Here is a 13,381-nt window from a genome sequence, read left to right as displayed (position 1 = left end):
ATTCAAACGGTTGAATAGAATGTGTATGGGATTGTGCATGCTTGAGGCGGAATTCAATGTAGAAAAATAACTTTCATCCCACTCTCAAGATTCATCGATGAACAGCGCATCACTTTGTTAAATCGTTCTAATCAATCAAATTGTGCAAGAAACGTTTACCCGAACACGATAAGCTCACACGAAATGTCAATAAATAAAGACGAAGCGTTGAGTTGGCGCAATCGCCTGCTTATCATTTTCATTATTGTTGGTGATTTGTTGTTGTCACGGCGGGCATCCGCATTGATCGGTAATAATGAAAATAGAGCACCGACTACAGAGTGTATTTGTTGTGATGACAATAGTAGTGCTTGATGGCAACATCTGTTCAATCCACGCACACACACACATATATTTAAACCACACGTTCCGATGAGATAACAAGCGATTTAACAACTAAAACATTGATTTAAAATGTATGCCATGCACACCGCTGCTGAATTCAAATCAAACAAATGAAGCACACGTTCGTGTCATATTGAAGCAAAAAAAAATAGTTTACATTATTTTCGAAGTGGCAAGAAACCTCATTTTGTCTAACGAAGCGATTTATTCATTTGCTTACTCGGAAACTGTTTGAAATTATAGTTGCTGCGACAACGTCAACGGTGAACGGAATGGTTTTTGTGGTTTTTACAAAGTTATCTGCTCAATTAGAGGTGATTAAATAAATGAACAGATTTATCGACACTTATCTATACCTTTAACGAGTTTAAAATGGATCGATTCTATCGCATTGAACGTGGCTTACACAAAAACCAATACAGCAAATGGTAACTATTGAAGGATGCAACAATTACAACCGCAAAATGTTGTAATAACATCGGATTTTGTGCTCTTGTCTTGACTCAACATGTTATAAGCGTGCATCGAGAAACTAAAACAATTCCAATTATTTAAGCCATTTTATCCATCTTCTCTCTTCAAATCAAAGGTGGCTTTTGCCCTTTCTCACTAAGTCTTAAGTACAAAGTTTTTTATGTAGGGTCGTAGCTTCGTTTAAAGGTATATCACATAGCAGATGTGAGCGAAATGCTGCCAAAAAGACGTGCATGTAAACTGCATTTACAACTTTTGGATTTTCGAGCACCCACAGCAAGAACAAACATGAAGAACAAAACCAAAAGATGAATCCACTATACTTTTTGTTCATCGATAAAGTTTCTTCGGTTCTATCATCATTTTTCAAGAAGTTCTGGCATTTATCTATTATATAATAATACATAGACGTTAAAAAGAGAAAAGTTGTTGCTGCTTGACTGATTCATTTTGCAAATGAGAACAATATTCTTCAGATCGAAATGTCTACGTAAACGTGCTCCCAGTTACGGATTGACTTTGAAATCTTTATACGTTAAAGAAAACATACAGAACCAACAAAGCGCACTCTTTTTTCTTTATGTTTACTTTGGTTTTCTTTTCTCGAAACTTATTGTACGTTTGCAAGTGTGTCTGTGTGTTCGTCGCACGTTCGAAAACCGTTCGACATTGTATTGTTACTGAATTGTATGTTTCTTTTATGTGCAAAATACAAGGGCTTTTCGAAAGCTTTCATATTACATTGATCTGAATGGGAGATTTGAAGGCAACGATATTCTTGTCAAGGTGTCGTTTTTATAAAGCCTCAACAATGCATATGTTATTCGTGCAATATGTTCAGGCAGAAGCAATCTTATTTGAATTGTTAAAGAATGAAAGGGAACGGCAGAAATGGCATGAAGACCGGAATCGTAAAATGTGATAGCGTATATTTCGTTAACAAAATCGTGGTGGAATTTTTAGTGAAATTGAAATTTTGTTGCCATTCGTTCTATATTTAGACCACATCTTTGCATGCACAAATCCAACATTTCACCATCAAAATATTACTTTTTTTACTATTGCAATAACATAATACACTATATGCCTTCAAAACATATACTCACTATGTGAAATAAAAAAGTATTTACTTCCAGAAATGAGAAAACATAAAAACAGGTGATAAGTAAAAAAATGACATTTTAACACATTCTAATGTATATTTTGGTAGGTAATGCGTTTTCCACCGTTCAGTAAATCCATAAATAAATCAAGCTTAGCGCAAAATTCAATAAGCATTTTTTTTTCTTTAATACATAACATCATTTGCCAACTGTGTATTCAATGTCTATAGTTAACAGATATTCGGATTTTATGCTTTTTTCACTTCGTAACATGCAGACAAAAATACGACATTGATTTCGAGCTAGTTTTTATTGTATATGCTTTCTGTTCAGAGTGAATGATAGTGAATCATTCTTACTATGACTTCATTATACTTCAATTAATACTAGTACCTGCTGGCTTAGAGTTCTGATGGAAGAACAATTGTTCTTAAGCAGTGAATAGATTGGGCTACAGCTATAGCAGTGCTATTTTCACAGCTCATATTCATAGGTGCTATTTGTGAACAACGCATACGGACAGCGATTTTATGATACAATTCCGGACAATAGACCTATTGATTTGTTTATGCAAAAAAATACTAAAATCAATAAGTCTATTGTTCTATTTACATTTCGAACGTTTCGTTCGGAATTGTATCATAAAGACGTAAATAGCGCCTATGAATAGGAGCTGTGAAAATAGCACTGATATAGCTGTAGCTCAATCTATTCACTGTTCTTAAGTATATTGAGCCAACTCCAAATACAATAAATAGTAAATGTGGCAGGTGAGAAATTGATAGGTGACTCACCTGAGAAGATTTTTACATTATTTCCAATGACTTTCAGAGAATGAAATTGTCACTCACGTAGAGAGCGCGAAAGCTACTCGTAGCTATGAATGTGTCTTAATCTCACTAACGTTGTTTGTAATAGATTGAGCTACCGAAAAAAGTCAATTTCCGGAAAACAAATTGAAGGCGCTAATAACTAAGTGTCTTTGCAGCAATGGTGTGGTTTTGAGTTGGCTGAGATTCTCTCTGACTCTCTGAATGTAGACATCTAAAATACTGAAATAGAATTCTACATTCAGACCGATTCAGACGCTTAACGGCCTAATGTACAAATTATGTTCAGTTGGCGATTCGGCTGTACATACAAAGACCGTTCAGAATTGGTTGATAGATATTTCAAGAAAGCAGCACTACATGCGGTCATAGCACAATTGAAATATTAAAAATGATTGAAATCAAGTTAGAGACAAAAAAAACGTTAATCACTGAACGATGGACTTTTTAAAGAAATATATACTGACATTATTCTGTTCGCTAGCAGTCCGATCACAAAACTGTTTAGATAATATCTGTATTAAGTTTTACTACGCGTTGATTTTTTATAACTGTAAATTCGGTCGACCACTTTCAAATATTCTCGTGTAATCAATATGACCAAAAGATAACCTTGATTTTAGTATGCAAAAAGGAAACCTTTCTTTCTTCATTTTCTTTAATAATTTCTCAGCTGGAAATTGTTAATTGTGAGAACTTCATACACATGTAGATACCACTATTCTATGTAACTAATCGTGTTAATACAAATCAAAATATATTCCCTTTGATGATCAATAACATTATTTGTGGTTTCTTTGATAGATAGGCATTTAATATTCAGTAAATGCACCTCATAACAACTTTTCATCCATTTTTCGCATTTGATATTTAATCAATTGACCCGGAATTTTCTTGTTTTGTGCTAAATTTATTGGGCCGACTGTGGTTATTGCATAAAAATAATACTTTTCATGTGTTTGTGAATTACTTATTCATCTAAAGATGGGAGTTTTTCTCTGCTTCCATTTCACTTTAGTACAAAGTGGGTACGTGGGTACTCAAAATTTAGTCGCCAAACAAACCCTGCTTTTGACAAATATATTCGTAAACGGCTGCGTACAGTCGTGTTCGATGGACGACGCATTCTCAGTAAGATACACCATGTTGTGGATGACAGCAGATCTGAGTGAAACTCTGATAAGAAATACATTCTATGCTGTGCAAATTTGATTTCAGAAATATTGAAGAATGAACTACCGTTTGAGTTTCGCAAAAGTAGAAAACAAAAAATGGTCGTCAATTCTGAATCTTTTAATTTTCAGTGCAGTTTGAAATTATTAGTAGGTGCATGGCTACGGTGCTGATATTAGCAATTTTGTGAAATATTTGTCAGAGTTTCGCTCACCGCTGCTGCCATTCATCCGCGCATGCGAAGGTACGTAGCAGTTTTTACATCACAGCGAACAACAATACGTGTAACTTGAAAAATGAAAATAATGATACATTTTGGCTGATTATTAGAGATCATTTTCGAAAATGAAGTAAACTGAAACTGTTAAGAAATATGACTGATTGAATGCATTTCACAGGTCCAACTTTTATACTAGTTTTCCACTGTAAGAACTGAGTCAGCTTTTCACACATGTTTCAATTCTCAACATACATTTGATCTACGTCTTTTAACAACTCAAATAGATATATTTGTCATGAAAAAACAAAGGAATAAATGATTAGATGAAACCTTTGAGTAAAGTAAATTGTGAGAAATGCTGCACATTTGAAGCGTTTTTATCATTTTGCTGACATAGAATGGCACAGAAAAAGAATAAAATTAGCGAAACTCGTCTTTTTATTTCTTTGCTTCATATTCGCCACGACGGAATATTTAGTTTGTGGTAAAAAAATAAACAGTATCTTGCCTCAAAGAAACCTTTATTCCATCCATTTTACAGTCAAACGTCAGTCGTTTTTGGACCAAGGACGTCAAACGATTGTTGGAAGAGATATCGAATAACAACATATGCCTTATTTCACATCAACTGAACGTAAAAACACCATTGGCATTGAAGATTCAGAATTTATAATTCTTTAATGATCGAGAATACAGGACAAAAGGATTGATCGATATCAGTGTGTTTTAAATTAATTGTTCCATTCTTTAAAATGAGGGCAACCGATGCACTCGACGCAATAATCTGTGACAAAATCAAAGCTACAGAAAAGCCAATATATGCCCATTTCTTCGTGATCGTGATTTGGTTTAAAAAAGTCGTGAAAGGAAAGTTAGAAGAAATTACAAAACACCAAATACACCTTATATGGATGCATGTTCCATTCATATCAATTCAAAAACACACACTAATACACAGAGAGAAAAAAATGTGGTATTTTTTATTCAATTTTGGTAGATTTAATATAAAATCAACCAACAACGAATTAAATATACCATTTTTCACATCTCTGAGGCATATTTTTCAAAAGAGACTATCACTTGAATAATTTTTACCAATTGCTTCATTAAATTCACCAAATTCATGGGCTTGATCATTAAAAATTCTGAATCATCAATGCCAATAGTGTCATCACATTTGGTTGGTGTAAAGTAAAGGCATTCAATATCCAACAAGCTTGACGTTTGATTGTGAAACGGAAAAAAGGTTTCTTTGAGGCAAGAGGATCAATACTTTTTCTTTTTTTAACACAAAATAAAATAAAATATTCCGGCGTGGCAAATATGAAGCGGAGAAATGGAACGACAATGAGTATGTCATTGATTTTATCCTTTTTTTGTGTCAGCAAAATGATAAAAACGCTTTAAATGCACAGTACACCATTTTCCCCATTTCTTTTACTCAAAGATGTCATCTAATTATTTATTCTTTTGATTTATTATGATAAATAAGTCTATTTTGGTTTTAAAAAATACGTGGATCAAATGCATATTGAGAATCGAGGCATGTGTGAAAAGCTGACTCAGTTCTTACAATGGAAAACTGGTATAAAAGGAAGAGCTGTGAAATGCATTCAATCAGTCATATTTCTTAACAGTTACTGTTCAGACCTATTTTCGAAAACGATCTCCAGATCAATTTAAAAAGTTGAGTTTATAATGAAACCGATACCAAGTGTACAGCAAATTATAACATGGCTTTGTCTCTTGCCTCCGGATAATTATACAAGTGTTTGGAAGAAACGGGCATACATTGGCTTTTCTGCAGCTGTGATTTTGTCACAGATTATTAGTTCGATTGTATCGGCTGCCTTTATTTTAAAAAATCGAACCAATAATTTCGAACAAACCTTATATGCATGTTGTATACTTATCTATTCGTTGGCCAAAATATACACAGCGTTGGTTGCATTTTATGAGCGACGTGGATTATCTATTATTGTGTCAAATTTAACAAAAATCTATGATACAGGCAAGCCTACATGCAAAATTACTACTTTTAAAAATGTAACAAAAAAGATCACTTACAAAAATCTACCTTATGTTTATTCCAAATTTAGACAAAGATGAAGATTCATTTGAATTTTTGGAACGAGCAAATGAAAAATGTGAATGGTTATTGAAGTTTTATTTCAAATGGGTGGCCATATTTCAATCGGTTTCTTATCCTATAATTGGTATTAGCTCAATGTTGTTTTGTTTGTATTTGCACGGAGAGCTAAAGAGAGATCATTTATATGTGCCACTTAATTTTGTGTGAGTAACTTTTGTCCAATTATGCATTTTCAATATTTTTAAACTCACGAATGACTTATCTATTTGCATCATCGTCAGTCTACCCTGGAATCAAACAACACCACTTGGATATTGTGGTGAAATCTTTGTGGTCGTTCTCTTTGCTGTTTCTTATTTCGTTATACACGGTGTCTCTTTCTTGATATTCATTTCGATGTGTTTTCATCATGAAGCATTTTATGAAATGTTTCAACATAAGATGCGCAAATTAAATCATCCCGATGAGAACGGCAATGAGAGAAAGTTACTTTGCAAGATTATTCAGTTCCAAATTTCGATTAGAAAGTGAGTAAATGCTCCAAATTCCATTTTATATTTTGGTGAAACTAAAAACTAATACGGATTTGTATTTTTATTTAGTTGGTTTTTACATTCGTCTAAGGTCTATACACTTGTCATTATGATCGAACTAATTCAAAATATGTTGGGTTTGGCAATTGTCATCTTTGAATTGGAGATGGTAGCTAACTTCTACTCTTTCCAATCAATTCATTTAATTTATTATATGTTGTTCGTATATTTCAGCAATCAAAACATATTAGTATTGATGGTTTGGTTTTCTTCTTGGGAACCTTAGTTTCAATTGGGAATTTGTTTTTGTATTGCCATTTTGGAAAATTAGCTTCCAATAGCTATGAGAAAATGACAGATTGTCTTTATAATGATTGCAATTGGATGTCGTTACCTAATGATCTTAAAAAGAACATTCTCTTTATGATTCAAATGTCGCAAAAACCCATTTTCTACCATGGATTCGGAATCCTTGAGCTGAATTTGGAAACGTTCACTAAGGTAAGTTTAACTTTCATTCATGCCGTGTAACAGGGCTGTAATTTTCACTCTTGCACAAAAGTTTGACATTTTAAAGTATGGTTTACAATTATTGGACAACGGTCAAAAATATCAAACGTGTGGCTTGCTCATTTAAAATACAAGGATTGTGTGCGTCGCAATTAGTTCTACACACAGTGAAAAATTATAAAAAATAGTTTTATTCGTGAAAAATATTTTTTTCTCGGAATAAGATACTCCACAAATACAATTCACTTTTAGAAGCCAATATCCAACACTTTCTGATTGATATTTTTCAATTTTTTTTTGTTTCAGTTTATGAAGACCACCTGCAGCTATTACATGATTTTGAAAACTTTGAATGACAAATAAATTACAAAATTGTTTCTGTTAAAATCAACATCGTAGCAATGCACCTGTTGTACCTAATAATGATTTCACATTGCATTGAAAACTAATAGTTCCAGAAATGAAGAATTTTTTTTTGTTTTCAACTTTTGCGAAAGTGAAACCTTTTTTGTTCTTCAATATTTCTGACACAAAATTTGTACAGGATAGAATGCACTTTTTTTTACTGCACTTCACAATATCAATTTCTGGCTGCGGCATTGTTTATTGAATTACATAAGACTTTTTTTCTGATATCTTTTATTATGTAATGTGAAAGTAAACCAAATAAGTCTTTTTCTTGCTTACACCTAATTTATATAACATAAATTCCATCGAGATATTTCGGAGATATCCCACTCGATAACGGAAAGTGATTGTGCATCATATAGAATAGCTTTTTTGGAAGTGAGGAACCTTTATTACTCACATTTTCCCAGTGAATAGAATGATCCAACAGATATAGCAGCGCAATTTTCATAGCTCCGATGCACAGGCGCTATTCGGGCATACCGACAGCCATTTTTATAAGCATAAACACAATACAAATACAAAATTATTCATAATTGTCATTGAAATGTAATTTGAATAAAATTTATTTTCATGACGAATACGCTAACGTATCAATTCAAAATACATTTTTATCGGTACACGGATCGAGGTGAAAATGGCTCCGATTCAGTAGTTCCTATTTAAAGTGTTCGTAAAAGTGAAATATAAGAGAAATAAATATAAGCCAATATTTTACTCTGTTTATGGTGCTGAATGTTTTGAAAATTCATCAATTTTTCTAGTTTTAAACCGAAATCTTAATCAAATAATTCTTATAAATTTCTTTTAAATTATTTCGATTCTATTATCGGAAACTTTGAAAAATAGCTTCCCAATGAAGATGGCGATACGTCGAGTGCTATCAGTAACATTGATATCAACGCGGTACCTTCCGGACGGAATTAGAGGTTGAAGTGCCATCTGACGAACTGAAACACTGTTGGCTTTAATATAAACCGTTCCATTGTACGGGCAAGGGTGATTCAAATTTGTGTATTTTCGAACAATTTTAAGCGTAAAATCCAACAAATAGTTAACCCTTTTCTTCGATAGCCATCCGCACATGTCTTCCCATAAGTCGATTGCATACTTTTGGTATGTGTTGTATTTGTAATAAAACACCATATGGGTCCAAATTTCATGGAGAGGCTTGCTTAAATTACCAACAATATCGAGCTTTACATGAGTATGATTCAAATTCCTTACATCACAGTACCAAGATGAGAGATTTTCATTGTTCGGTTTCGATACGCATAGAAATTTTTCCAGCATCAAAGTGTTTTTCTAATTGAAATCAAAACAATTATAAAAAACAATTTAATTGAAATGCAAAGATTATGTAAAATAACTCACTGATGCTTGAATTGGTTCAAATAAATTGAAACTGATGGCCAGCAGAGGTATAAATGCCAGCAAAATTCTGAGAAGTATCTTCATTTCTTCGGTGTTATTTATATACTGATAGTAAAGCGAGAAATTGCAAATGCTTCAGATGCTTTGTACTTTTGATTTGATATAGTTGAATTGCGGAAATAGAAGTTCAATTATTATTATAACATTTTCAAATTGAGGTTTACATTAATGTCTTTTTAAATACGCAAATTAAGTAAATTAAAGTCAATATTATTTGGTATAACTTTGCTTTTAATCTCTGCATTGAACGATTTATATAGGCTCCAATTATAAATATTTGATTTGGAGTTTTTCAAATTCTATGGTGTTCAACTGAAAGATACAAAATAACCGAAATAACATGTCAATAATTAACCTAAATATTATTACAATTATAATTTTATTTGGATTTGGAAAATTGCCAGTTTTTGCTGAAGCGTAAAAATAATGCTGAAACAAACAAATTAAACCGAATCTCATAATATCCAGACTTACACAGATCTCGTCGAGACATCAGTGGATACTCTCCCAATATCATCGATCCGGACTGAAAATAAACATGATTCTCTGCAAAGTCAATGCTGTTCAGTTAAATACACATTGGGAAAAGTTCATACAATAAAATTAAATTCATTTTGTGTCTGATAGAGTTACATATATGTTGTTGTTGTTGTTTCCGCTTCAATGGCATGAATTGATATTAGCAATGATATACTCCTTAAGACTTCGTTAAGTTAAAGGCAATATGTAATATTAAATCATTATTCCGGACGATTCCGTATGGATTTTATGAAACGGTATGATTCTGTATTCAGTCTGCAATGCCATAACATAATCCATTTCCAACAATAATCCAAAGAAAAATACGTTTTTGGATTAATTAAACAACTGTCCAATTCAGATATAACTGTTAAATAACTGTCTCACCTGAATACTATTGTATTTTTTCCTTCTCGTTTATATAAACGAGATATTTTCCAGCCGAACAAAGAAGCGCCGAGATTTTTTTTTGCACCAGTCACCTCTCAGGAAATGAAAATGATTTAAAGAATTTCAAACAATTTTCTGAAAAATTAAAAAAAAATTATAAAAAATACGATTCTTTTGAGCAAGCACCCCGCACAATAATTTAATTATGAAGATATTTTCAAACATGTTTGGCCAATAATTCGATTTACGAGAAAACGGCAAAATGTTTGATGCTGACGCATATCATCTTGCCGGTCAAGCTGGTAAAATATGTGGTGAAGCCTTGACCTGTACGTGTATATGTGACTATTTACGTGTGTTGAACAAGGCAAATGAAACACAAACAGAATTCACGGAATTACTGTTTCTCTTGAATTCGGAATTTTCATAACGAATGTTTGGTGTATGAATTGTGTATGAAGTAGAACGACCATTGTTTTCATTGCTATTTAATAAGTCTATACGCAAAGAAGAGTTAAAATTAAAATACGTCACGCAATCTATGTATTCGGAAATTCAAGCTGTTTTGCATGCTAAAAATGACATTGTTGTTCAATCAAAAAACCCTTCAAATTGTACAACATATTGAAATCATTTTTTGCAAGTTTTTCCACAATGTTTACGTTCAAAGAAAACCGCGTATCCACATGTCGCATCATTTTGTACAAAAAAGCGGGTGGATTGACAGTGTAAATGTCGAATGACACCATTTGAATTTTGCTGTACTGGAATAAACATTCTTTACGGAAGTTTCTCAGCATATTTAATGACGAAAAAAGTATATTTGATAAGTTCGTTAATGAAAGCAGGAAATTCCTCAAAAGGGAAGTTGTTTTGTGAGTTCATTTGCTTTCTGCTGATTTATGTTTTTTTTGCTGACAATTGAAGCATCCGCACACATTACCAAGAATCTAGCACATAATTAAGAGGCAATTAAATCATGGTATTTTACACAGAAATGTTCATGAAATTATCAAAGCGCACATATAATACACAAATATACATGCAAAGTACTATCTCAGTCAGTCAGAGAAGCTTGAAATTTATTTATTATCGACATTCCCAACGTACGTGTTGAATAGGATTTGGTGTGTTTATGAAGGTACTATTTTTAAATTTCACGATCAAAAAATTGTTTTGTCACTAATGCCATGTAATTGCAATTAAAAATTTTAATGTGGTTTTTACAACCGTATCTCATGTGAACATATATAAGTTAGCGAAATGATCAAGTAAAAGCAAGCATTTCATCTCCATTGCCTTAAAGTTAACTGAATTTTCTTCGTCTTTGAATCGGAAATTTTGAAACTGTCATTATGACAGTCTGTCATATTATGTTTCGTTCCGAGTGCACCTGTAATGGATCCACATGACAACATCAACATTACGTAGAACACATTCATGCTTTACAACACATTTACGGTAGTCATACACATGTGTTCTCGCATCAAATATGAAATGTTTTGATTTAATTGAAGTAAAATCCATTACCAAACATACAATGATTTGTGAAACTGATAATTAAAATGGAAATTGATGAAAATATGACGTCATTTGAGTTGAAGAACCTCCAGATGCCAATGCAAGCACACAATTGCTAAAAATAGAGTTTTTGAAATATTTCAAAGGTTACAAACACAAACGTGCGATATGCAAATTTATTTTCAATGCTAATTTCTTGTCATTCACCATATGTTTCACTATTTGAATTCAGTTTTCCCAACAACGATAAAATTGTTAAATTGTTATGATCAGCCAGACGTTAAAAGTGTATTATGAAATATGGTAAAAATAAGGCTCGACCGACGGTGTCGGCACATTGTCTAAGGAGCTTGCGTGGAGAATTCGAGACTGGGGAAAGAATTTTCCGCATTCATGGAACACGTTCAACAGTTTGTTTTGTATCGATATATAGTAGCGACAAACGTTCAACGTTGTTATTGTTACCGTTTCATTGTACGATTTTTTCGTTCTCCACATCATGCGTTTCCCCTTTTTCACGACACACACTCGACAAATTCACAACTATCTCCGTATAAAATTGAATGTTGCATGGATTTTCCGTTCAGTTGATGTTTGGATCTCAATTCGACATCATATCTTCAATATTCAATTGTTCGAACAAAATATAACGTGTTGAATTTCGTGTTGAATCCAACAATATAATATTTATGCATCGCATATATTTAAATTAACGTTATGCATATTTTTTTTAAAACCATTCGAAATCGTATTTTTGTGAGTTTTATTGTCTTTATTCCCGTTCAGAACATCAGCACATTGTAAAGTAGCAGAATGAAAATACGTTAGTATTATTACAACGTCGAAATTATTGGATTTTAAAAATGTGTGTCTTTTGAAAAAGTGTGTTATGTTTCACGTTTGGCGGATTTTAATGATTGCGCGATAAAATGTGTTTTGATTGAAGTGTGAACTCAAAATTTTATGCTTTGTGCTTTCGAGTGTGAGCACGCTTGAAAAACGGTAAATTTACAATTTCGAATCATTCGATTCTCTTTTGATGTAAAATGGCAAAAAAATTTGATTAAACTGTACCAAATGTATGTGACATGGAAAAAATGTTTGAATAGAAAGCGATAGCAAGTAAATACCATTTTTTAATATCGATATTATATTTTGCCGTAACATTTTTTACAAAAACCACAAGACAGCGTGTGGATAAAAAAGAGGTGAAAAATTGACTATCGATCGATTGACATCGCGTGTATTTTGTGGTGTCGTGCATATAAAAGAAATCTTCTCACCTATGTAAGATGTTCTCAAAATGAATAAAGTTATTGTCTTTTGTCTTTTTTCTTCTCTCTTGACGTAAAATACCGATAAACAGCAGTGAGTGAAGGTCGTGAAGAGACATAGTGAGAAAATGCTATAAAATTTGAACCAAAAACACATAAAATATACACAACTTTTGATGTAATTGCGTATAGACTGCTAGAGTGTATTTAATTGATGATCAAATGAAAAATAGGACGTAAAGCATTTTATCCAGACAAATCTAGCCATAAACATCACCACTTGCATGAGCGAAATAACGAAAACATTGAATAATTTGTGTATATGATCGGCCAAAACATTTTGCCACTCATCGTCAATGGTCGTTATTTAGATACGGCTAAACACTAGCAGAAATCAAGAGAAAAAAACCGTAAGTATTTGGATGGCATATAGTAATTTACTAATAAGTGTGTTTTTATTGCGCAATTTCGAATAGATTTCAGTTTAATCGCAGACATTATATTGAGATATTTTCA

The 13,381-nt window shown here is 32.5% G+C and overlaps 2 protein-coding genes across 5 annotated transcripts in view; both read left to right on the top strand.

The window, feature by feature from the left end:
* The first annotated feature begins 6,369 nt into the window (after positions 1–6,369).
* On the top strand, positions 6,370–7,741 carry LOC116342669. Its single transcript, XM_031770367.1, has 5 exons — positions 6,370–6,479; positions 6,558–6,803; positions 6,879–6,978; positions 7,044–7,310; positions 7,626–7,741. Exons 1-5 carry the CDS (start codon positions 6,412–6,414, stop codon positions 7,680–7,682), a joined length of 738 nt encoding a protein of 245 aa, XP_031626227.1. The 5' UTR covers positions 6,370–6,411; the 3' UTR covers positions 7,683–7,741.
* A 4,576-nt stretch (positions 7,742–12,317) lies between these two features.
* The window catches only part of LOC116342335 (beta-arrestin-1), a 58,223-nt gene continuing 57,159 nt past the window's right edge, over positions 12,318–13,381 (top strand). For 3 of the 4 annotated variants that reach the window (XM_031769894.1, XM_031769889.1, XM_031769891.1), the window contains exon 1: positions 12,319–13,275. The gene's annotated coding sequence lies outside the window, so the exon portion shown is untranslated. Of the gene's footprint in view, positions 13,276–13,381 lie in introns of all 4 variants that reach the window. The other variant, XM_031769893.1, reaches the window with a different exon arrangement.

Source organism: Contarinia nasturtii, unplaced genomic scaffold (assembly GCF_009176525.2).
Source record: "Contarinia nasturtii isolate CC-2019 unplaced genomic scaffold, AAFC_CNas_1.1 Cnas_scaffold_864, whole genome shotgun sequence".
NCBI lineage: Eukaryota > Metazoa > Arthropoda > Insecta > Diptera > Cecidomyiidae > Contarinia > Contarinia nasturtii.
This window is presented reverse-complemented; position numbering and strand designations above follow the sequence as displayed.